Source organism: Sorex araneus, chromosome 1, assembly GCF_027595985.1.
Source record: "Sorex araneus isolate mSorAra2 chromosome 1, mSorAra2.pri, whole genome shotgun sequence".
In the NCBI taxonomy this organism is placed as follows: Eukaryota; Metazoa; Chordata; class Mammalia; order Eulipotyphla; family Soricidae; genus Sorex; species Sorex araneus.
In genome coordinates this window covers 110203302-110227826 of record NC_073302.1, presented here as the reverse complement: position 1 = coordinate 110227826, position 24525 = coordinate 110203302, and the positions used below count along the sequence as shown (strand labels likewise).

At 35.8% G+C, this 24525-nt stretch overlaps 1 protein-coding gene across 3 annotated transcripts in view; it reads left to right on the top strand.

Moving 5' to 3' along the window:
• Nucleotides 1-24525, top strand: part of CDH18 (cadherin 18) — a 993503-nt gene that overhangs the window by 912812 nt on the left and 56166 nt on the right. For all 3 annotated transcript variants that reach the window (XM_055131052.1, XM_055131061.1, XM_055131049.1), the window contains 2 exons: nt 7523-7776; nt 18653-18789. In XM_055131052.1, the coding sequence (XP_054987027.1) occupies nt 7523-7776; nt 18653-18789 (391 nt within the window). The remainder of the gene's footprint in view (nt 1-7522; nt 7777-18652; nt 18790-24525) is intronic.

Genomic DNA, 24525 nt, shown 5'->3' with positions numbered 1-24525 from the left:
ACATACTTGACACTATAATAGTTAAAGTTCTATTATTATATAAAGGAAGTTGGGAAAACTAGAAATATTCATTTTGTGGTGGTAAGAGCAAGGAGTTGGGCTGTACTTGACTGTGTTCTGTAACTCTTCCTGATTTTGTACTGAGGCGTGACTCTAGGAAGTGCTTGGGGGACCATTTCTGGTGCCAGGGGTGGGGTTAATGACATGTGAGTAAGTTTCTTAACCCTTTTTCTATCTCTCTAGACTAAAATACTCATTTTTATTTCCAGCTTTATGAATGTACTTATAATTATTCTTAAAAGAAAAACATTGTGGGGCTGGAGCGATAGCACAGCAGGTAGGGCATTTGCCTTGCATATGGCTGACCCAGGTTCTAATCCCAGAATCCCATATGGTCCCCTGAGCACCGCCAGGGGTAATTCCTGAGTGAAGAGCCAGGAGTAGCCCCTGTGCATCGCCGGGTGTGACCCAAAAACAAAAAAAAAAAGAAAAACATTAAACATCTATATTTAAAATCATAGAGGTGATCACTAAAGAAATATAAAAAATTATAAATAGAAGTGCAATATATACTAAAATAAAATATTGATATTTAAAACAAAGCAACTGATACTAAATAAGACACAAAAATAATAAGGAAAATATGTCATGGGACTTGAATGTACAGAATGACAGGATAAAATCCTAATACATATCATAAAAAGAAGGGGGCTTGCATTCTAAGGGGAGGTGTACACAGGTCTGCATTATCTAAACGTATGTATGTAGTATATTATGCAGCAAGTTATTTCACTGAGAAAAATTAAGTGAAAGGAAGGAAAGAAAGAAAGAAAGAAAGAAAGAAAGAAAGAAAGAAAGAAAGAAAGAAAGGAAGGAAGGAAGGAAGGAAGGAAGGAAGGAAGGAAGGAAGGAAGGAAGGAAGGAAGGAAGGAAGGAAGGAAGAAAGAAAGAAAGAAAGAAAGAAGGAAGGAAGGAAGGAAGGAAGGAAGGAAGGAAGGAAGGAAGGAAGGAAGGAAGGAAGGAAGGAAGGAAGGAAGGAAGGAAGGAAGGAAGGAAGGAAGGAGAGAGAGAGAGAGAAAGAAAGAAAGAAAGAAAGAAAGAAAGAAAGAAAGAAAGAAAGAAAGAAAGAAAGAAAGAAAGAAAGAAAGAAAGAAAGAAAGAAAAAAAGAAAGAAAGAAGGAAGGAAGGAAGGAAGGAGGGAAGGAAGGAAAGAAAGAAAGAAAGAAAGAAAGAGTAAGAGAGAAAGAGAGAGAGAAAGAAAGAAAGAGAGACAAAGAAAGAAAGAAAGAAAAGATGGAAAGAAAGAAAGAAAAGAAATAGAAGGAGGGAGATTTAGAGGAAGGGAGGAAGGAAAGAAGGAAGGAAAGTAGAATGATAAAATGAGACCTAACAATATGATTAAAAATTGAAAATTAATAATAAAATCAGAAAGATAATTTCATAAAATTAATAATGCATAGGTGTCATTTTTAAAAGAAATAAGATAGCAGACATTATGACAAGATATGAAATAATATAAAGCAATAAGATTTAAAGTAGTGTAAATAAATATCATTGAAAGTTTTGTGTGTGTGTTTGTGTGCACCTGTGTGTAGGTTGCTAATGCATATTTAAAATAGAGGTGAAATATAAAAATAATTTGCATTTCAGAAAATGATAATGTGGGAACAGTAATGATTTCAGTTATATCAAAATCAGTCACCCAATATGAAATCTATCAAAATGTAAATAAGGAATGACGTGATACTATTTAAACATTGGAACACATTAAAAGAAAAACATGACTTCTAAATTTAGCAAATCATTTTGTTAGTTTCCTGTAACACCTCTAACAACCCCTCATAAAGGGATAAAATGGTATATACACATTATTTTGCATAACTGAACTGTAAATGTTTGAAAGCAAGCTAGGTGTGCAGGGAGTGTTCTTTCTCCTTAGATTCTAGTAGAATATACATCCCTTGTTTCTTGAAGCTTCTTTTGACTCCAGGCTTTCCTTGGCTTGTCTCCACACCACCCCAATCTCTGTTTCCATGATCTCAATACCTGTTTTCTTTTATTTTTCTTTTTAGGTGTGTGTGTGTGTGTGTGTGTGTGTGTGTGTGTGTGTGTGTGTGGTGTGAGGGGGATTGGCACACTCAGTGATGCTCAAAAGTTATTCCTCACTCTGCACTCAGGAATCACTCCTAGAGGTGCTCAGGGAACTAAATTGATTCGAGGATCCAACCCTGGTCTTCTGCATGCCAGACAAATGCTCTACACACTGTGATATCTCTCCCCCTACCCTCCCACCTCATCCTGTTCCCTAAATATTCCCTCGCTTTCTTCTAAGAAAAACTGTCATTGGATTCAAAGTCCATTGGGTTAATCCAAGAAAAATATTCTATATAAATAATTTTCTATATAAATAATTTAATCTTTTGCTATATATATAAATATTTGGGAAAACTATAATTCAACCAACTATATTTTGTCTCTTGAGACATCAGTATTTTTATTCATCATAGTATAACATATATTCACTTTATTCTATGAGCCCCCAAAGTCTCACTCCATTAAAAATTTGTTAATTCTGCAAGCTCAACACCTCATCTAAATTTGTTTTTAAAATTAAGGTTCATTTTTTAGATAATCTGAATCAGGTATCATACTTGATAGCAAGTGTTGAATAATGGATACCAAACATTTGTATTTCCCGAGGAAAAAAGTGGAAGAAATAAAGAAGTGGCCAATCACAAATTAGTTTCTCATTTACTATTGGGCTTCCTGTTGTGACAGAACACATTGCTGCATTTCAAGCTATTCAGTTTATGGTAATTTGTTATGGTAGCCCCAGGAAACTAATGCAATGATGTTAGCACAAAACCTACTAAATTAATAGACAATTTATGAATAAGTCTAATGGTACCTAAGGAAAGTAAAATCCCTTAGAGTTCTAAATAATTTCTCAATACAAGAAATTTTTAGGAAATTATTGAAAAGTTTATTTAAAATATGGAGATTATATTTCATAGACAGCTTTGCCACATAGGGGTAATTAAAGAAAACTAACCATAATAATCCAGATAAAATATTTAATATTATAGTTATGATGCAAATTCACATATTGCATACTATCTATACAATATGCAATCGCATGAAAAAATTGTGTATATTCTTTCTAGTTCTTTTATGCTTATAATACAGCACTGTTGATTTCTCTTCATAAATGAGGTTGTTAAGCTTTTTCCATTTACATTAATTCATCTGCTTCTAAATTCCTGTCATAACCTTAAATAATACTCTCATTCTTTAGTAGCTCCAGATGGGTTCTTATCTGCCCAATCTGTCAGTCCTGGCAAACAAATGATTATCAACATGATTATCCCAGCTTGGGGGCAGTTAAGTATATATTTGATAATCACATGCATAAAGCCATGTGTCCATAGGAACAGCTTGCATCATAGCAATAGGTAGGTTAGTGTTAAGACCCAAAGCATCTAAATTGCCAAGGTACTTAAATATAAAGCAGAAAAGAAGATGCCTGTTCTATTGAAGGCACAGCTTGACAATAATATCTTCTAGGATAGAGGCAGTGAAAAGGAATCTAAAATTGTTATTGAAAGACGCGAGACTCCACAACAGTGAATACATGAAAATTGTGTTTTAAAATCCGATTTTTTCATTAGAAAGGAATATTAAGGATTCTTAATAAACAAACTCTGTCTGCTTCCTTTTAAAGTCTTAAATGTGTGTGCTCTAGCAGACGAATCATAGTCTTTGTACAATCTACTAGATGCGGCAGGTTTAATAAAAAATTTCTTTTATCCAAATAAACAATGATTGTCCCAAGAGTGCCTCCCCCCCACCCAAAACATTATGCCTGGATTCTAAAAATTCATGCTTCTCCAGGACAAGGAGGCCCTATTAATATATTAAATTCATGGAAGAACACAAGATATAACACTTCTTGGATCATTTATTTAAATTTGAATATAATTTATTGAATTAGTCAAGACAGATGGTCATCTCCCAGTGTCAAGGAAAAAGGAATAATGGAAAGAAAAAACGCAATTTGTGGGTCAGCTAAAGGATTTCTGTATCTTCCCAATCAGGATGAATTAGTATCATTGGCAATTCATTTCTATTTAAGTTTCCTCAGAAGGAAATGGTTCCAAATTAGTGAGTCACAAAATAATCAGTTAAATGTTAATACATCTGTTCATGTGTGTCTGTGTGTTTATGTGTGTGTCTGTGTGTTTTGTGTGTTTTAGATATGTGCGTATGTGTGTTTTAGATACTATCTGAAACAAATATAATAATAATACATATACAGAGCATGTGTGTTTTATTTGGTGATTTGAATTTTTAGATTTTATATTTGTAATTTGTCATATTCAATATTCAAAATATTCTAAAACTCCATTTTACCCAAGTCCCTGAGATGTTTGAGGTTCTGAATTCCTAATATCTAGTTGAAAAATTAGTTGTTTCCCTTTATGTGATATCCTATCTCTTGGAAGGCCCATTTTCCAAGGCAATTCAGAAGAGATTAGGGAAATGATCATTATAGGTTTGATCACTCTGTTTACAAAATCCTGTTTAGGACATATTTTTTCTAGCAAGTTTCTCTCCCCAGCTCTCTTTAGGGTAGAGAAAATGTCTTAGTTTCTCTATAGGGAGTGATAATTGTCTGATGCTGCCAAGAAAAAATGTTGCACAATTGAAGAAAGGTAGTACTAAGTCAGAGGCAAAAATAGGGAGAGAAAAGACTTGTTCTGCATCTTACCTTAGTGTTAATAAGCAACACCAGCATAAGTTGGACTGTATCACGGTGTCACTGTCATCCCATTGCTCATCAATTTGCTCGAGCAGGCACCAGTAACATCTCCATTGTGAGACTTTTTGTTACTGTTTTTGGCATATAGAATACACCACAAGGAGCTTGCCAGGCTCTGCCACGAGGGCGGGATACTCTTGGTAGCTTGCCTGGCTCTCTGAGAGGGAAGGAGGAATCAAACCCAGGTTGGCCACATGCAAGGCAAGTGGAGACTACTAAGATGTTATAGGGACTCTGCACAACTCCATTGCCACTTTAGTGCAGATATTAAACTTCTATTTGTCCTAAACCAGAGCCTATTTTGGATCAGAGTGCATATTTTCTGAAACATATTTAAGGTTTTTCCAGCATTTAGTTCTTAATTGAAAAGGTACCTGTTTTAATAAACAGTAACTGTCTTATCGCATGCAGCCCTGCATAAGAATGCATATCTTTATCAATACCTTTCGTGTTTGACTTGTCTTATAGTACTCAACATAACATGCTTAAATTTTGTAATTTAAATTGTTTACTATTCCACATTTGTTCACAAAATATTGCTTGGCAAATAAACAGGACAGACCTCAACTGCTCCTATATACAATTTCAAAATCATATTCCTAAATATCAAGTAGAAGAGTCATAAATATTGGTTGAGCATTTTTATAATAAAAATTAAAATGCTCTAAGAAATTAATAATTAGTTTCAAATAATGAAACAGTAAATTGTATAAAGAACATAATAATGTAGTAAAGGTAAATGAAATATAAGATGATAACATGAAATAGCACTTTCAGAAAAGCAAATAATAAGTCATGGTCACTGTACCGCTCCATCCCGTTGCTCATCGATTTACTTGAGTGGGCACCAGTAATGTCTCCATTGTGAGACTTGTTGTTACTGGTATTAGCATATCAAATACACCACGGGTAGCTGACCAGGCTCTGCCATGTGGACCAGATACTCTCGGTAGCTTGCCGGGCTCTCCGAGAGGGGTGGAGGAATTTAACTCGGGTGGGCCTCGTGCAAGGCAAACGTCCTGCCTGCTGTGCTATTGCTCCAGCCCATATAATAAGTATGTTTATAAATACAAAAAATGAGACCAGAGGAATAGTAAAGAGGGTTAAGTTCTTGCCTTGCACAAAGCTGATCCCTCATTCATCCCTAAGCAGTGCCAGGAGTGACCCCTGATCAGGGTGCCTGGAGAAAGTTGGGTGTAGTCATATTTGGGCGTGGTCTAATACCCATCCCTCTCCAGGAAACAATTACAAAAGTAGCTTGTTGAAATTTAAATATAATATTAAATTGGAGACAAACTTTATCACATTAAAAAATGGTTAAATGCAGATTTAAAGTTAGTAATGAGGTAAAACATGGAGATAGAAATTTATACAATGGGATAAATTGCAAAGTTTTCACTGCAAAGAAAACTCTCTCTTGAAAATTACAATTTTTAATATGTGTATACTACTTATGTAGGTTGAGGAAATGACATAAAGAAGATACTGGAAGAAACTACAAGAACGTCTCGAAAAACCTTGGACAGAGAATAGTTTCTGCATCTAGTCATATTTATCTCTACAATATTGAAATTGATTTGTATTTGACTTTAATGCAGCTCTGTATGAAATTTTCTTTGTTTCTGGCTTCATGAGGGGGGATGCTCAGTAGGACTCAGAGGTGTGGGGGTCTCAGTAATTCTCATCCTGACACGACCTGAAGTTGTGGTGCTGCTCTGTGTTTGGGGGTCCTCTCCATCTGATTTATTTCACTCACCTTGATGCTCTCCAAGTCCATCCATCTAGAGGCAAATTTCATGACCTTGTTTTTCCTAATAGCTGTGTAATAATCCATTGCATAGACGTGCCTTAGTTTCTTTATCTATTCCTCTGTTCTTCAATGCTACATTTGTTTCCATCTTCTGCCTATTGTGAATAGTACTGCAGTGAACATTGAAGTGTAGATGGTGTTTCTGCTGTGATTTTGGACCCCGAGAGTATATGCCCAGAAGTGATATTGGTGGGTCATATGGAAGCTCAATTTCTAGATTTTTGAGGAATGACCGTATTATTTTCCAAAAAGGCTGGACCAGTTGACATTCCCAGCATCAATGAATGAGGGTCTCTTTCTCCGTGCATCCATGCCAGCACTGGTTTTCTTGTTCATTTGGGTGTGTGCCAGTCCTGTGATGTGAGATGATATCTCATGTTCCAGAAAATTGGCCAGGAGAACTTGTCAATGGTTGAAAATTACCACAAGTGTGCGGAAGGTTGAAGGTAGTCAATATAGAAGAGGGTCTTTATGACCACAGTGTTTGAAATTACCACTCTGGACAAGAACTTATTGGTGAAAGTAGTTAAAGGGATATACATAATAACCTCTCAGCATCTGTATTGCAAACCATAATGCCTAAAATGAGAGAGAAAGATAAAATGAGAGAGAAGAGAGGTGCCTGCCAACGACACAGGCAGGGGTAGCAGCTATCTTGGAGTGGTGGGAAGGAAACTGGGGACACTGGTGCTAGGAAATTACACCTGTGGAGGGATGCATGTTGGAACATTGTATGACTGAAACTCAATCATGAAGATCTTTGTAATGCTCTATCTCATAGTCACCCAATAAAAAAAATTTAAAAATCAAGAACTGAAACAGAAAATGAAAGTGTTGAAAACATAATGGCCGTTATAATATTGGAAACTTTTTATTTTTATTTTTTTAAACAGCCACTGAATTTTGAGAAAAAGAAGTCATATACCCTCAACATAGAAGGAGCAAATACACATCTTGATTTTCGCTTTTCTCACTTGGGTCCTTTTAAAGATGCCACCATGCTGAAGATCATTGTTGGAGACGTAGATGAGCCCCCACTCTTCTCCATGCCTTCCTACACCATGGAAGTCTACGAAAATGCCAAGATTGGAACTGTTGTTGGCACTGTTTTGGCACAAGATCCCGACATTGCTAACAGTGTTGTAAGGTATAGTATCTCCTTTAGAAACATATTGATGAGAGTCTGTGGTATATATACTACCCTTGAAATGAAAACAAAAATTTTCCAAATATTCACTTTAAAGTTGCTTTGTATTAAATAAATATTGACTAATTCTCTAATTATCATACTTTTTTTACTATTCTGGCTATGTAGATATTTCTATGATTACATTGTAGCTACAAATTATACCAATCAACTCAATAATTGAAAATAATTCTGGAAACTCTATACATTAGAGGACTGTTTCTTTTGTGTTTTTCTTTTTATTTTTAATGTATTTTCTATTCATTTATTTAAACATTTTCAAAGTTGTTCAGCATGCAGTTTTTATGGGCATCCTATATTCCAACACCAATCCCATCACCAGAGTGACGTCTCCATCATTATCCTCATTTTCCCATCATCCTGAGTCTACTCCCTTAGGAGGTACAACAAAATTTTATATTGTTTATTACAACTAAATGAGTAATGGAATAATCAAAAAATATTACAGTGCAAGAAAATTTGTGAAAATTGTTCTATTTCACCATGAGGTCACTAAGTCCTTGTCTGAAGGTTGACTTAGCTGTGCGTTGCTAGTTGAGCCTTCTCTGATGTTGCTTCTATTGACTGAGTTCAGTTGACTTCTGTGTTTCTTCTTTCCCATCCAATTTGATATGCTCCTATTAGGATGCCATTATTGAATTGTGTGAAATGTAGTGGTGTTGCGTGGCCACTATGCTGCTGCTTGCTCTCGGGGCTCCAGGATATGTAGATCAGGATTGGTGGATGAGTTTACCTGGTGGATGTGGGAAGAGAGTATGACGGCTGAGGCTTCTGGAAGTATGGAGGAGTAGAAGAGGCAATGAGACTGGACCACTGGCATGGCAGCCACTGTGGAATGTGGGTGTGGCTTGAGCAAGGTAGTAACTAGACCTGCGTCACTCCCAGGAGTGCCTCAAAGATGTTTCAGGCCAGAAACATGCCTACTCATGAATCTTGCATGCTTTGCTTCCACCTCTTTCAAGATTTAGTCATGAACCTGTCTCACATTAGAGGTTTTTATTTTTTTTTTATCTCTCAGTGAGAAGTGTAGATAAGTGAGAAATGTGAGGCTCAGAGAAGTATGAGTGTATCAGGCTAAGTTTTCCTCAATGGCTGTGTGCTCTTGGGAAATTACTAACCTTACCTGAAATAGAAGAAAACTAGCCCATTTTTGGTTTATTAGAACCCAAAGAACAGTACACTTAAGGTGCAGAGCGGCCTGGTGCAGTTGCTTAGTGAATGTGAACTTGTCCAAGACAGCATAGAATGCAGACTTAGAGATAGGAAGTCCAGTATGGGAAATTTGGAATCTTGAATGATTTCCTGCATGCTCTTGCATATAATTTAATCCTCCCACTCAAAATCAAATTATGAATAAAAATAGTAATGCTGAACAGACATATATATGTACGTTTATTAAAATTTTAAAATCATACTGGCAAAATGATATTTTATTGTTTTTATGTCCTACAGCAGATATAAGTAATTTTTTTTGTATTCCCAGAAGTTATTCCGTTGAATATGGCACATATCAAGCTGTCACAAAAAAGTAGCTACCTGGGATTTATAATTTTGGATAATATTAAGGCTTTAAAAATTTTTAAATCCTTAACAAATCTGTCTGCCTTTTCTCATCAAGTTCTTATTCACATTCTCTTTGATATCAACTATTTTAACAATAGCGTATATGGTAAATTCTTCAATTACACATTGAAATGTGGTTCCTTTTTATATAATCATGTTCTTTTCCATTTCTGAATAGAAATTGGTGTTACATACAATAAAAATAATTTTTATGGGCACAAATGTGTCTATTCAATAATTTTTCTCTACCTATGAGTACCCAAGAAAAACCTTTCTATTAGTAACCCCTGTCACACTGGAACTGAAATCTGGGTAATGTAAGCAGCAGAATAGGCAAAATAGGAACACAAAGGGAACAAGACCAGATTGAGGACTCAATCTCTATCGATATGAAAGGAGTTGATATACTTAGTTGTCCAACCAGGATGAAAACTTATGAAAATTCACTGAGACTATTCTTTTTAGAAAGAATCCAACAGTTTTATCACTGTCTTCCCGTGGTTCATCGATTTACTGGAGTGGGCACCAGTAACGTCTCTATTACACTCAACCCTGAGACTTTAGCAGCTTCTCCTTACTTGTCTTTCCCAACGATTGGAGGCTCTTTCAGGGTCAAGGCAATGCGACCTATCGTTACTGCTTTTTGGCATAGTGAATATGCCATGGGTAGCTTGCCAGGGTCTCCAAGAGGTACGTATATATATTTTACTGTATTTGGGGTATGAATACGCCATGGAGAGCTTGCAAGGCTCTCCCATGCAGGCAATAGACTCTTGGTAACTTGTCAGGTTCTCCAAGAGGGAGAACAGGGTATAAGATGTTGTGTGGCTGCAAAGCTTCCCGAGCTTGGTCTTATAGTCTCTGGATGTTAGCTGTTTGTGGGATTACATGACACCGGGGGCAGTACTTCATGTATTCTATACAAGCAAGTATCCATTTACAATAGAATAGTGATATCACCAAAGAGCAATAGTTTCAGAACCATTTAGCAATGTCTGACGATGTGGTTGTGACAAACTCAGAACAAAAAGAGAAATGTTCTAGTACTTGCTATAAAAACCAGTGCTGGTTAAGTTCATTGGTCAACACATAAAAGAGAGTCCTCAAGTATTATCAGGTCCAAACTGCTGAATATGAAGCTGAGAAAATTAAAGATAGAATAAAACAAACTGAATGGCAAACTGGTGAATCTGGAATGCTTATAATGCTCAAGAAAGAAATTCTGAAGAAATATTTGGGGGTGAGTGTATTTTATACATATGCTTAATCACATGCATGCTTTAATCTATGAATTTAAGTTAATAAAAACATATGTATACAATTGCTTATATTATGATATTTCCTTGCTAATTATTCTATGTTATTAGGAACATTTAATTCATATTATATCTAAATAACAAGATTTCTTTCCAGTTGTTGTCATTGTCATCCCGTTGCTCATTGATTTGTTTGAGTGGGCACCAGTAACGTCTCTCATTGTGAGACTTATTGTTACTGTTTTTGGCATATCCAATACGCCACAGGTAGCTTGCCAGGCTCTACCATGCGGACTTGATACTCTCGGTAGCTTGTCCAGCTCTTCGAGAGGGGTGGAGGAATCGAACAAGGGTCAGCCGCATGAAAGGCCAACACCCCACCACTGAGCTATCGCTCCAGCCCCTTCCAGTTGTTAAGATTTAAAAATGATTCTCAAAATGAAACATAAACTATTAGCATATGTATTCTTTCTGCTTTGTTTTTTTTTTTAGGCAAATAAACTGAACTTCTTGAAAGCTGCCTTAATATAATTAGATGCCAAAGATGTTGTTTGGGGGCATCATTTGCATAAAATTTATTCTTGATTTTAATAAAAACGTGTCAGTCCCATGAGCCTTTAGGTGCCAAACATGAATAAAAAAAAGGAAAAAACATTAACAAACACAAAAGCAAGCCTTATACTTCTACCTTTCTCAGGGACCAAATGTTTGTACTAATTAAGAAAAAGCACATTGAAAAGATGAACCTTGCAATGTGCCCTGAAAAGCAATTAACTGCGAGTTTGCAGAATTGATAATGGAAGGGAGTTTGAGTCTTAAAGGCATTTGTGCAAAGCTTCCCAGCTTCAGTCTTTTGTATTTCAATTTTCTGAACTATTAGTGAAACTCTTCAGATTTCTAAGAGCATCCTGTATTGAGCATTTGCCTCTTTCAATTCAAAAAATGAGAGTGTAATTTGCAGCAATAGTATTCCCACCTTTAAAAAAAATCAAAATCAAACTATTTACCAGAACTTTAATACAAACAAAAAAAATGCCTTGACTTTTGCAGGCTGTGTTCACTGCTTCCTTTTTAGCATCCTGGAAATGTAATTCATGAGCATCCTGATTAGCTAGGGACTAATCAGGTCTCCCATAGTAGGAAGCTGGTGGGAAATGTAGCCTTTTGCAGCATGATAATATAAAGCACTCCCTATTCATTGATTTGTCTATGGGCCTGAAGCTCTGTTAAAAAAAATCAACTTATTTTAACTGTGAAGAATCTGTATTGCTAGTATTAGTTTTCAGATAAAGAAACAGAGGCTCAAGAATTTGAGTCAAGTGAAATTCAGTTTTGCTTTACTACAAAATCTTTTTGTTTTGTTTTAGAATTTTTTTTAAGTTTTTTTTTTTTGGTTCTTTTGTGAATGTTTTGGGGCCGCACCAAACTGTGTGCAAGGTTTACTCCTGGCTCTATGCTTAGGGATCTCTCCTACCAGGGCTCAGGGGACCATGTGTAGTGCCGGCAATGGAATTCGATTTGACAGTATGCAAGGCAAGTGACAGGTCCGCGATGCAATTTCCCTGGTCCCAGTCTTGCTTTCTTTAAGCCACAATATGCTGCTTATCTCAAAGTTCTTCCATGAAAAGAAACCTGAATATGGGGTCACACCCGGTAATGCACAGGATGCACAGGGTTACTCCTGGCTCATGCACTCAGGATTATTCCTGGTAGTGCTCGGGGGACCATATTGGATGCTGGGAATTGAACCCCGAGTACAAGGCAAACACCCTACCCACTGTGCTATTGCTCCAGCCCCAAGTTTATATATTTTAAACGTCACAAAGTAGAAAACAAATGTATGTTTTACAACTTTAGAATGCTATGCATAAGATACCATTATCCATTTGTATCCATTGGAATAAAAGAATGCAGGGAAACTCATCCAATGTAATTCTAGTATCTTTGAATCAAAATGTCCTTTAATTTTAGACTTTCTCTACATTATGTAGATTAAAATAATGTTTCTTTACTTCATATAAGAAAACATAATTGAAATCACTAGCAATATTTCTCATAAAATGAGAATGTTTAGCATGAAAATATCTCTATTCCCTCATCTGTATTTCATTTTCATTTTGAATAAATGAAATATGTACTCCTTGTTAAAAATGTTAATATTTGCTTTGCTTAAGAACTAAAGGGCTGGAGTGATAGTACAGTGGGTAGGGCATTTGCCTTTCACATGGCTGACCCGGGTTCGATTCCTCTGCTCCTCTTGGAGAGCCCGGCTAGCTACCAAGAGTATCTTGCCTGCATTGCAGAGCCTGGCAAGCTACCTGTGGCACATTCATTATGCCAAAAACAGTAACAATGACTCTCATAATGGAGATGTTACTGGTGCCCACTCGAGCAAATCAATGAGCAATGGAATTACAGTGATACAGTGATACAGTGAAGAACTAAAACAGGGCAGAATATATCTTAAATATTTTGGAAATAATATATTATCCATATGCTAACATAAAAATTAATTAATACAAGTTTTTAAGTATGTTCAAAATTAAGATATATAGAGAGATATAGAAATAATATATGTTTTTGAATAATGATGATTACAGAGAAGTAAAGGAGCTTACTGGTTCATTTAAAATTTGATTATGGACTTGGAGAACAAATATCCCTGTGTTTTCTCTGCATTCCTATGGATGGCTTTGATTTGCTTTTCTTATGTGGTCAGAAATTTTTAATAAGCTCATGAATATGCAAAGTTTGGAATTATACACATTAGGTGTATTTCAAAAATATGCATTTCCAAATGACTTAAACTTTCTAAATGAAGGCTAGATAATAAGCAGAAAATGTTTCAAAATCTATCCTGTTAAAGGTCTCAGCATTGAGTATTTGTTCTGTTTACCATATTCTCTAATAAAAGTTTTACTTATTGCAGATTCTGGCTATTGTAAACAATGCTGCGGTGAACATATAAGTGCATATGTCACTTCGACTATACTTTTTGGCTTTTCTGGGATATATTCCCAGCAGTGGTATTGCTGGGTCAAATGGGAGCTCAACCTCTAGTTTTTTGAGAATCGTCCATACTGTTTTCCAAAAGGGCTGAACTAGCCGGCATTCCCACCAGCAGTGTAGAAGGGTCCCTTTCTCCCCACATCCTCTCCAACAGCGGTTGCTTTTGTTTTTTTGGATGTGTGCTAGTCTCTGTGGTGTGAGGTGGTATCTCATGGTTGTTTTGATCTGCATCTCTCTGACGACTAGTGATGTAGAGCACTTTTTCATGTGCTTTTTGGCCATTCGTATCTCTTCCCGAGTGCCCTAGAACAGATGATTGGTTGAAGAAACTCTGGTACATCTATACAATGGAATACTATGCAGCTGTTAGAAAAAATGAGGTCATGACGTTTGCATATAAGTGGATCAACATGGAAAGTATCATGCTAAGTGAAATGAGTCAGAAAGTGAGAGACAGACATAGAAAGATTGCACTCATCTGTGGAATATAGAATAATAGACTATAAGACTAACACCCAAGAATAGTAGAAATAAGTACCAGGAGATTGTTTCCATGGCTTGGAGGCTGGTCTCTCATTCTGGGTAACTCAGGGAAGGGACCACCAAGCAAAATGTGGTTGGAGGTCATGTGGGGGAAGGGTGAGGCGGGCGGAATACAGACTAGAGACTGAACACAATGGCCACTCAACACCTCTTTTGCAAACCACAACACCTAATCAGAGAGAGAGAACAAAAGGGAATTCCCTGCCATAGTGGCAGGGTGGGGTGGGGGGAGACGGGTCTGGGGAGGGGGGGAGGGATGTTGGGTTTACGGGTGGTGGAGAATGGGCACTGGTGAAGGGATGGGTTATTGAACTTTGTATGGGGGAAGTATGAGCATAAAGATGTATGGATCTGTAACTGTACCCTCACGATGACTCTCTAATTAAAAATAAACTAATAAAATTAAAAAAAATAATAATTCATCAACAACAACAATCCAAAAAGAAACCCAAAAGAAACATAACAGAACTGATCCACACCATTGAGTTGGTGGGGTTGATAGAGAGGGTCATCGGGACCTTTGGGGGAAGGAGTATGTTCCCTGGTGATGGGGATGATATTAGAATTATGTGCATGAGAAACCATTTTTAAAATTTTTGTAATTTAAAGAAAATCAATTAAAACTCTTTATTCAGGCAAAAAAAAAAGTTTTACTTATTGAAAAACAAATCTTGATCAATTCTTTAATGACAAACCACAATAGACCCTCACCAAATTTGTAATCTGCTGATGCAAAAGACACAACTTAGTAGGGTCTGTGAAGGCAAATCAACAAACAGGATGCCTTTTACAACCAGAAATGTGTCTTTCTCTTGTATTTTGGAAGTGTCACAGGTGGCCTATATTGAAGATATCACATTTACGTGCACTAATAACATTGCTGATAAATGGTATGTGAGCATGGCACTTGGAATTATAAAGGGACCTAAAAATGATAGAGACAATTGTAAATATCTGTAGACTAAGTGAATTCAATGAAATGTTCCAAGCACACACATAAGTAGTCGTGAAGATTAGCAAAACATAGTACAAGGCAGCACTTTCACATTGCTTAAAGTCAAAATATGTGACCTTGTGAATATTTCCAGTTTTAGGCACAAATTAATCTAATAATTTAGCATGCATTGGTGAACATTCCAGAGATAAGCTGACCGAAGGGGAAATGTGTTTTCTGGATGTGTAGGTACAACCTATTTAATCCTGGAATTAACCTGTAAACCCTGATTTACTGGTATTGCTAGCCTAAGTGAAAACTTGAATTCTAAGTAGTTTCCATGAGAACATTCCCAAAGAAAAATAAATAAGTAAAATGTAATGTTTAAATTGTCTCCATAGCATTTCAAGAGCTCAAGGTATTTTAAGTGTCCAATATCTTGGTTCCTTTAAGGAAGAAATAGCAGGAAAACTCATTCTTTTTTGGAGGTATTACTTCTTAGGGTTTTTTTTTTTATTTATTAGATGTAATATTATTGCCCATCCTATTAGGCACATTACATTATCAAGTGACAAATGATCCTTAAATTTAATCTTCTTAGAGAGATTATTTTCTGAATGGATGGCTTATGGAAAAAAATTGCATCTCCAAAGTTAACCAAAGACAATTTAATATTTTTTAAAAAAATATGAGTATGAGTTAGGCTACAGTCTGAAATTTTTTTTTAAATTCAAACAAGACTGCACTACTGTAATATCCCGCAGGTGTACATTGATTAAAAATTATTCCATCTATAGCTTATACTCAGTAAAATTCCCTCAAATAGCAATTTGGGAAGGCAAATCTCAAATTTACCTTACATCCCATAGTGTGTGTATGTGTGTTTATAAAAATATCTAAAGTGTGTAACTTACAGAAGTTCCCTATGCTTTAAGCAACTGATTTTTTTTCCAAGCAAATCACTGCACTAATAGATTTCCATTACATAAGTTTTAAATTAATTTCTTGCAGTGAAATGGACAGACAATAATGAAAATAAGTGCTCTGGGGACTAAAATTTTGTTATTGAAATAAAAAAAGAACGTTTTGCAATGCACTTTAACATGACAGTAATTATCCTTAGTCTATGCCTACATAATCAAAGGGAAATGGGGTGCCAATGATGAACTGAGTAATTTGTTTAAAGTAGTTTCTGTTGAAGAAAATACATGAGTAAAAGTAATCATTATTGTTATTGAGTGCTTGCTTTGGTCATAACTTGCCTATTTGTCCATAAATTCTAATTTGAATAATGAATTTCAGCTTCTTTCAACAAAATGCAATTTCTTTTTACTTTTTCTCAGTCCATTAAAACTTGTTTACTAGAAATATGAATTGGTGCATATGTTCTGTGACAGAACAGAAAGTAGTTTGGATAATAAACATTACGAACCAGATTTACTACTTATATTGGCAATTTTGCAAGATCTCAGAGCTATACGGGCACCTTCATATGGCAGAGTAAAATTATCTAGGGTTTACTAGAAGGCACTAGTTCAGTCCAGGGCTCTGAAGGGATATATAGTAAGTATACACCTGGGCTGGGACAACTTAATTCACTTTCTGGAACCTAAATCCAGGTGATTTTTCACACAGGAGCATTCCATTGTTCATTGATCAAGCAGGTTTCTCAGTGGCACTTAGTAGAAATGATCCTTCTGTTTGTTTGTTTTTAGGCCACACTCATAGATGTTTAGGGCTTACCTCCATCTCTTCATTCAGGGACCACTCCTGGCAGACTCCTGGCACTATATGGAGTGCATGGGATTGAGTGTGGCTAGGCTGTGTGTGCAAACCAAGCACCCTGCCTATTGTATTATGCCCCTGTCCTGTCCCTGTCTACAGGTCCCTGTCCCTGTCCCTATAGGTGATGTCCATATCCTTGTCTACTGTCCTTGTCCCTGTCTACAGGTGATGCTGTGACATTTAATTCATGCTGGATGTAGTGAATATGAGAAATCAATGGCTTTAATCACTATATTAGAAATCCTTTTTTTTTCTTCTTGGGTCATACCCGAAGATGCTCAGGGGTTACTCCTGGCTCTGCACTCAGGAATTGCCCCTGGTGATGCTCAGGGGACCATATAGGATGCTGGGAATCAAACCTGGGTTGGCCGGGTGCAAGGCAAATGCCCTACCCGCTGTGCTATATCACTCCAGCCCCTAGAAATCCTTTCTTAATGAAAGGATTTGTCCTTTCTTAAATGAATGCTTTATGTGTGCACCTGTATGTTCCAAAGCATTAGTAGGGTTACTCTGGTTTGTGTGTTTCCTTAAGTTAAAATTCCACTATTAAAGATAGCATTTAAGGATTGATAATTATGTAGCATAATTTTTGCTGTACTCTGTGGTTTGTCTTGTAGTAACTGGAAATTAAAAGCATTTTTTAATAAAGTATATTTTATATGTGTTATTTTGTAAGTATATTCTTTGCCAAACAATTAGATCATCTCTCAGTACAGGACAAAATAAGCTTACCACATGCTAAAAAGTTTTTTCTCAGAAGTATTCTAACATTTGATACATCATATTCAGAATATATTTTATAAAGTAAGATAGGATGTGGAAATGTCTCCATGGGAATACATGCCTTTCTAAATAACTAAGACATGACTTATTGGCCTGATTATTTTAATGGAAATAGTTACAAAACAAAAATCTCACCATGTAAAACATTATTTGGTTTCACATTAGTGCAAATAGACTTTTTAAAATAAATGCATGTTGAATTTCATTGCATTTTATTTTGCTTTACAATATGGGCCACGCTAGGAGGTGCTAAGTTCCCACTCCTGGCTTTGTGCTCCAGGATCAATGCTGACTGATCTCAGGGGACTGGATACTGTGCTGGGACAGAAGCGAGGTCAACCTTGTGCAAGACAAGCACCCTACCCGCTATAATAACGCTCCATCCCTCCTTGAATTCTATGTTAAAGACCTTACATGTCAAATGTAAAAGGGTCTATAGAATGGTCCTACCCACAGGAGGAGTAGCTTGCCAGAAGTCTTGGATTTCTTGAAATTTATAATTTTGAAATGTATGGAGGTAATTATATATGTACTGTGATATATGTGCATTTTATTCCTTCAGGTTGTGTTGATTTATTTCCTTTTTTCCTTTAGTAATAAGTACTACCTGTCTTGTAAAGACATTGCTGATTTTCCAGCAGGAGTATTTTGACTCTCCTTTTTTAATTGCTACGTTTCTACTATCTATTATTCAGTCCTTTCATGGAATCTCTCTGTGTGTAGGTGTTTAGTTTATAATTCTGTGTATGAATTAAAAACTCACAGATAAAAATAATTGTTATTTCTACACATGAAGGTTGCAGTTAAATTGTATGAGCTATATACAGAAATTTAAAGTATACTTTTAAGGATATAGATGTACTATTTATTAAAGCCCTTCATTCAAATTCATTTTCATTATTTAACATCAAGTAAAAAACAGTCCATCTATCTTTTTCTCTAGATACTTCATTGACTACCGTGCTGATGATGACAGATCTTTTAACATCGATGCTAATACTGGAACCATTAAGACTACAAAAATTCTTGATAGAGAAGAAACTCCGTGGTACAACATCACCGTTGCAGCTTCAGAAATTGGTAAACTGCTTTGCATCATCTATCATAAAATAAAGATGTATTTGTATATGAAGATGTTCTGAGTTTTTCTCAAGAGTAGGGTTCTCATTATTTTATTTTTAATGGCAGGATCTAGCAGAGTGAATCAAAGACATAGACATAATCAGTCAGTGTCAGAACCAGTAAATAAATCTTACTTTTTTCCTTTACATTCATCTCTATTGAGTGTAGGAAAATTGGCATCACAGAACAATTTGTCTTTATTATTGAATCAAGGCATTTGTTTCACTCCATCATGTGTTATGACTTTTATAGTCAAGAAGGTGTAAGAAGAGTAGTGCACATGTGTTAGCATCATTAAAAAAAATAGAAAATATATCATTGTTCTTGTATACTGGTATCAGTGTAACTCTCCCTCCTGAAGCGAAGCTTAAATTAACATCCATTTCCTGTTAGCTTAGAGAAATAGTATTTCAATAGGTAGGACTAGACTCTTGACAAAAGAATTATGATATCCAAGTGGGTAAGACCTGTCTGAAATATTGCACTGTAACAGACATCTAATTACAGAAGAAAATGCATAAATACCAATAATTACCTCTGATTTTAAAATAGTATGTATGACTACATTCTAATGAATTAGAATAATACTATGAAAATGGATTGTCATAACAATGAAGTTTTTAATATATAGTTAAAAATAAAGCCAAAGGTACCAATTACCTCAATTTTATAATTACATTCACAGTTGTGTATATATTTAGGAAAGATTTTAATGTACTTATGAGAACTATAAATGTATTAGAAATTCAAAATACTTAATTTATTAAACCACTATATGAAACTAAATCATGATTTTTTATTTTGCTCTAAGCAAAGTACATGAAAATTGTTTAAGATATGATTCACATGTTATAATATCTATATTTTAAAATATAATGCAATGTCATAATTTTCACCTTTTCTGACCTCAGATAATTACCAATAATTGTGTTCTTATTTCCCTAAAGTTAGGTGTCTATCACAACGAAATACTGAACTTTATAAATTAAAATATATACGGATATCTCATAGCATTTACTGTTTTCAATGTTGTATATGCAAATATACTCAAATATATTTTAGCATAATTCATTACTCCAAAAATAAATTAACTCTTTCTCTAGTCCATTCGAAACACAAAAGAAAAGCCCAAACCATAAGATTCTAGTGTAATGTCTATTATGCATGAATATCTTATTCTGCTCAGTATAGCAAATACCATAAACTTGGTAACTTGAACAATAGACATTTATCCCACACAGTTATGGAGCCTGGGAAGTTGAATATAAAGTAACTAACAGATTTTATATATTTTCAGGGTTTGATTCCTGATTAATAAGCCTCTCGAAGATATTTAATGGGATCAAAGTACAAGGTCGTTCAGGTGTCTTATTTTACATAACAGTTTTATTCTCTTTCACAAGAACTTCATCATGATAACTTTATCATTCTTGATGCTGGAGATCACTCAAAGAGCACGTGTGACATGCCCAGGGGCTGAGTTTGATCATAACCATCACATATAGTCTCAGGAGTCTAGGGACAATATATAGTTATTGACCTACTGACGGTAGTATTGGTGAAGTCCACAAACAAATAAATAAGAGCTAATTATCCCCCAAAGTCATCATGAACTGATATGAAAGCATAGGAAAGGGGGGATTAACTTTCAATATATGTATAAGAGAGGGTGATAAATCCTCATTCTACAATAATAGATTTTTCTATAATTATCATTTGATGCAAAAAAATATACAATATGTGATAAGTATTTGGTTTTGGTTTTTTTTTCCTTCTTTTTGGCTCACACATGGTGATGCACAGGGGTTACTCCTGGCTTTACACTCAGGAATGAGTGGTGGTGCTCGGGGGACCATATGGGATGCTGGGAATCGAACCCAGGTTGGCCACATGCAAGGCAAAAGCCTTACCCTATATGCTATCACTCCAGCCCCATTATATGTGATATGTTGTCACTGGATTATTTTGCTTAGGAAATGTGGTATGTATCATCATTTCAATTCTTCTTCAGTGTTAAAACATCCATAGTATGCATATGCACACTTCATGTATCCACATATCATTGGATAATTATTTGTGTTATTTTTACTGCTTTCCAAGTAAGAGTAATAGGCATTAATTGGTAGTTTATTTTGTGAAGGGTTTTTCATTTTTTCTGGATACATATTCAGGAGTATATTTGATAGATTATATGAAGACTCATATTTAACATTTTACCAATTACCCATATCTTTTGCAAAGTAGTACATTTATATTTAAAATGATAATTCTTGAGGGTTCTAATATTTTATGCTATTCACAATAATTATTATTTCTTATCTCCTTGGCTTTCTAGTGGGCATGGGGTCATAGATAACTGTTATTTATTAACTTTTATAATAATCTTGCTATAAATCAGTAAGCAGATTATCTCATTTTTTCCTGTTCCATGTGAATCCATAATACTTTTGCAAAATTAATTGCAAAATTAGCTTAAGTGACTTTCACTTAGGTGTTTTCAGCCTAACAGTCTCTTCAAAAACAAGTATTCACTAATTAGTTTTAAATTCTGACTATAAGGAATCCATGAGTGAATTTGTTTGTGATCATTCTAGTCAATGTTAATTTAAAACAAAAACAGACTTGATATAAGAAAGGGCATGTTTATACTCATACAAACTAGTGGAATTTGTCAGCTGATGTTTGACAAAGAAGTTGAGAAGACAAAATAGAGAGAAGACAGCCTTTCTAACAACTGGTGTTGGGAGAGTAAATAACTACATGCAAGAAATTAAAACTGGATCCATATCTCATATCTTACAGAAAAAATTAACTCAAAGTTAATCAGAGGTCTTGAGGTCAGACCTGAAGCTATAAAGTATATTGAAGAAATATAGGCAGAAAACTCCATAACCTAGACCCCAAAGGAATCTTCGAAAATATGATGCCATTAGCAAAGGCAACATATATAAAACTGTACATATGGGACTACCTCAAAATTAAAACATTCCATATGGCAAAAGTAACATGGGCTAAAACCAAACAATAACTGAGTGGTTAAAAACATCATTCTCTCTCTCAACATATCAGATAAAGAGTTGATATCTGGGATCTATCAAGTACTCACCAAGACCAACAACAAAATATAAAAGCCTCATCAAAAAATGGGGAGAGGAAATTGACCAGAAACATCTCTGAAGATGATCAAGTAGTGGCCAAATGGCACATTAAAAAATGGCACATGAAAAAATGCACGTGAAAAAATGTGCATTTATGGAAATACAAATCAAGAGAACTGTGAGATATTATTTGACATGAGTAAGAATGGTATATATCAAAAATACTGGGAACAATCTGTGTTGGCGAGGATGTGGTGAAAAAGGAACCCTCAAACACTGCTGTTGGGTATGTTGTCAGTCTAATCCCTATAGAAACCATTATGGAGGGTCCTAGTGAACTCAAGATTGAGCTTCCTTATGACCCAGCTATCCCACTTTTGGGTATCTCTGTCCAGAACATAAAAAGCATTCATTCAAAAAGAACATATACACCCCCACCCATTGCAGAACACAGTAAGAGAGCTAAAATTTAAAATCAACCTCAATAATCATAAAGATGAGGAGTATATACACTATGGAATATTACCAGCTATAGGGAACAATGAAATCGTTCAGTTCACAGACACATGGTTGGAACTGGAAGACATTGTGTTAGCTGAAGTAAGCCAGAAGGATAAACACAGGATGATATCACTCATATGTGGTATTTAAAACAACTGGATGAGGGAATGCAATGTTTTAAAGGGAGGGTGTCCTGATCAATCTAGGCCCAGGGTATAGAGAAGGGGAGGAAAAGAAAGTGTGTGCTGGGGCTTGGAAGGGGATTTGAGGACATTGGTGGAGGGAAGTTGACAGTGGTGACAGAATCATTGCTTAATATTTCAAGTCCAAAACTCAACTGTGGGACCGGATCAATAATACAGCAGGTAGGGTGTTTGCCTTGCATAAGGCCAACCAAATTCAACCCTGGCACCCCATATGGTCCCCTGAGTATACCGCCGGAAGTAATTCCTGAGTGCAGGATGGAGTATTAACCCCTGAATATCACTGGATATGGCCCCCCAAAAGAAATAAATAAATAGAGCTCAACTATCAGTAAATCAAGGTGCTTTAATTGTTTTAAATGTCAAAAAAATAGCAATGGGTCATTGAAAATTAGTTGAAAAAGGTACAGGAATGAGTAGGTCAGTATATTTAAGAAGTGATGAGGACACTGGAAAGATTCAGAAAAGATTGTGCCATTTTCTAAGGAACAGTGTACAGGTATAAAAGATGAGGTCTGCCCCACAGCTTAGAAACTGGCCTCACATGCTGGGGGGAAAGGCAGCTGAGATAGAGAAGGGAACACCTAGTAGAGAATGTTGGGAGGACCCACTCGGGTTGAAAGCTGCGTGCTGAAAGTACACTATAGACCAAACATGATGGTCACTCAATACCTCTATTGCAAACTACAACACCCAACAGGAGAGAGAACAAAAGGGAATGCCCTGCGGCAGAGGCAAGGTGGGGTGGTGGGGGCTGGGTTGGGGATGGTGGGAGGGATACTGGGAACATTGGTGGAGGAGAATGGCCACTGGTGGAGGGATGTAAACCAAATGTAAACATGAAAGTTTATAAATTTGTAACTGTACCTCTCGGTGATTCACTAATAAAAAAATAAAAAGATGAACTGAGGAACAAAAAGATAGTGCATATATAATTGCGCTTACCTTGCATGTGGCTGACTGTGGTTTAATTTTCAAGCATTAATAGGTATGGCCCAGAGGTCCCTGGACACGGCTGAAGTGACCTCTGGTATCTTTGGTACAGAGAAGTCAGAGCAAATTTAGCTCCATAAACTAAGGACCGGCTTGATTTAGAATCACTGGGAGGGGACTCCAAGCTCCTGAGCACAAATTGGGGATCCTCTTTTTGAAAAATGCATGAGAGGTGTCTATTAAGAGAACATTTATCCAGCTGAAGCTATCACAACTTGTGTTTCAATAAATTCAATCCAGAGCTTTCTAGAAACAGAGCTTCTAAATCTCATTTCAGACATTTTTATCAAGTAGAAAGTAACTTATGAATCTGTATGGATTCCTGTTTATAATGGAAAGGATATTATTTGCAATCATAGTTAAAGGAACTACCAAAGCTTACTTAATTAGCATGTTAAATATATTCTCATTAAGTATATTTTTACTTTACTATGTGCTAGTATTTCATATGGGAAATGAGTTAATAAATATCTAGCACGTAAATCTGTGTAAAAATAGCAATAACCTTAAATTTTATAGATGGTAATAAAAAAAAGCCTAGAATCATCTCATCCAGGCTTACTGAAATATAATTTAATCTATAACTGTCATAAACAAGTAGTTAGAAAGAATGAGCACTTGTTAAAACTTCATAGCTTTCGGGCCAGAGGGATAGCACATCAAGAAGAGCAATTGTCTTGCATGTGGCTGACCCAGTTTGAATCCTTGGCATCCGACATGGTCCCCTATGGGGACCAGAGAATTTCAGAGTGAATAGCCAGACACATAGCCATATTGAGCACTGCCTTGTGTGGCTCCAAATCAAAAATAAAATGAAATAAATTCATAACTTTGTGAGATATTGTGTAAATTTGTGTACCAATTGCTTTATCTAAGTTCCCACATACAATTGGTACTAA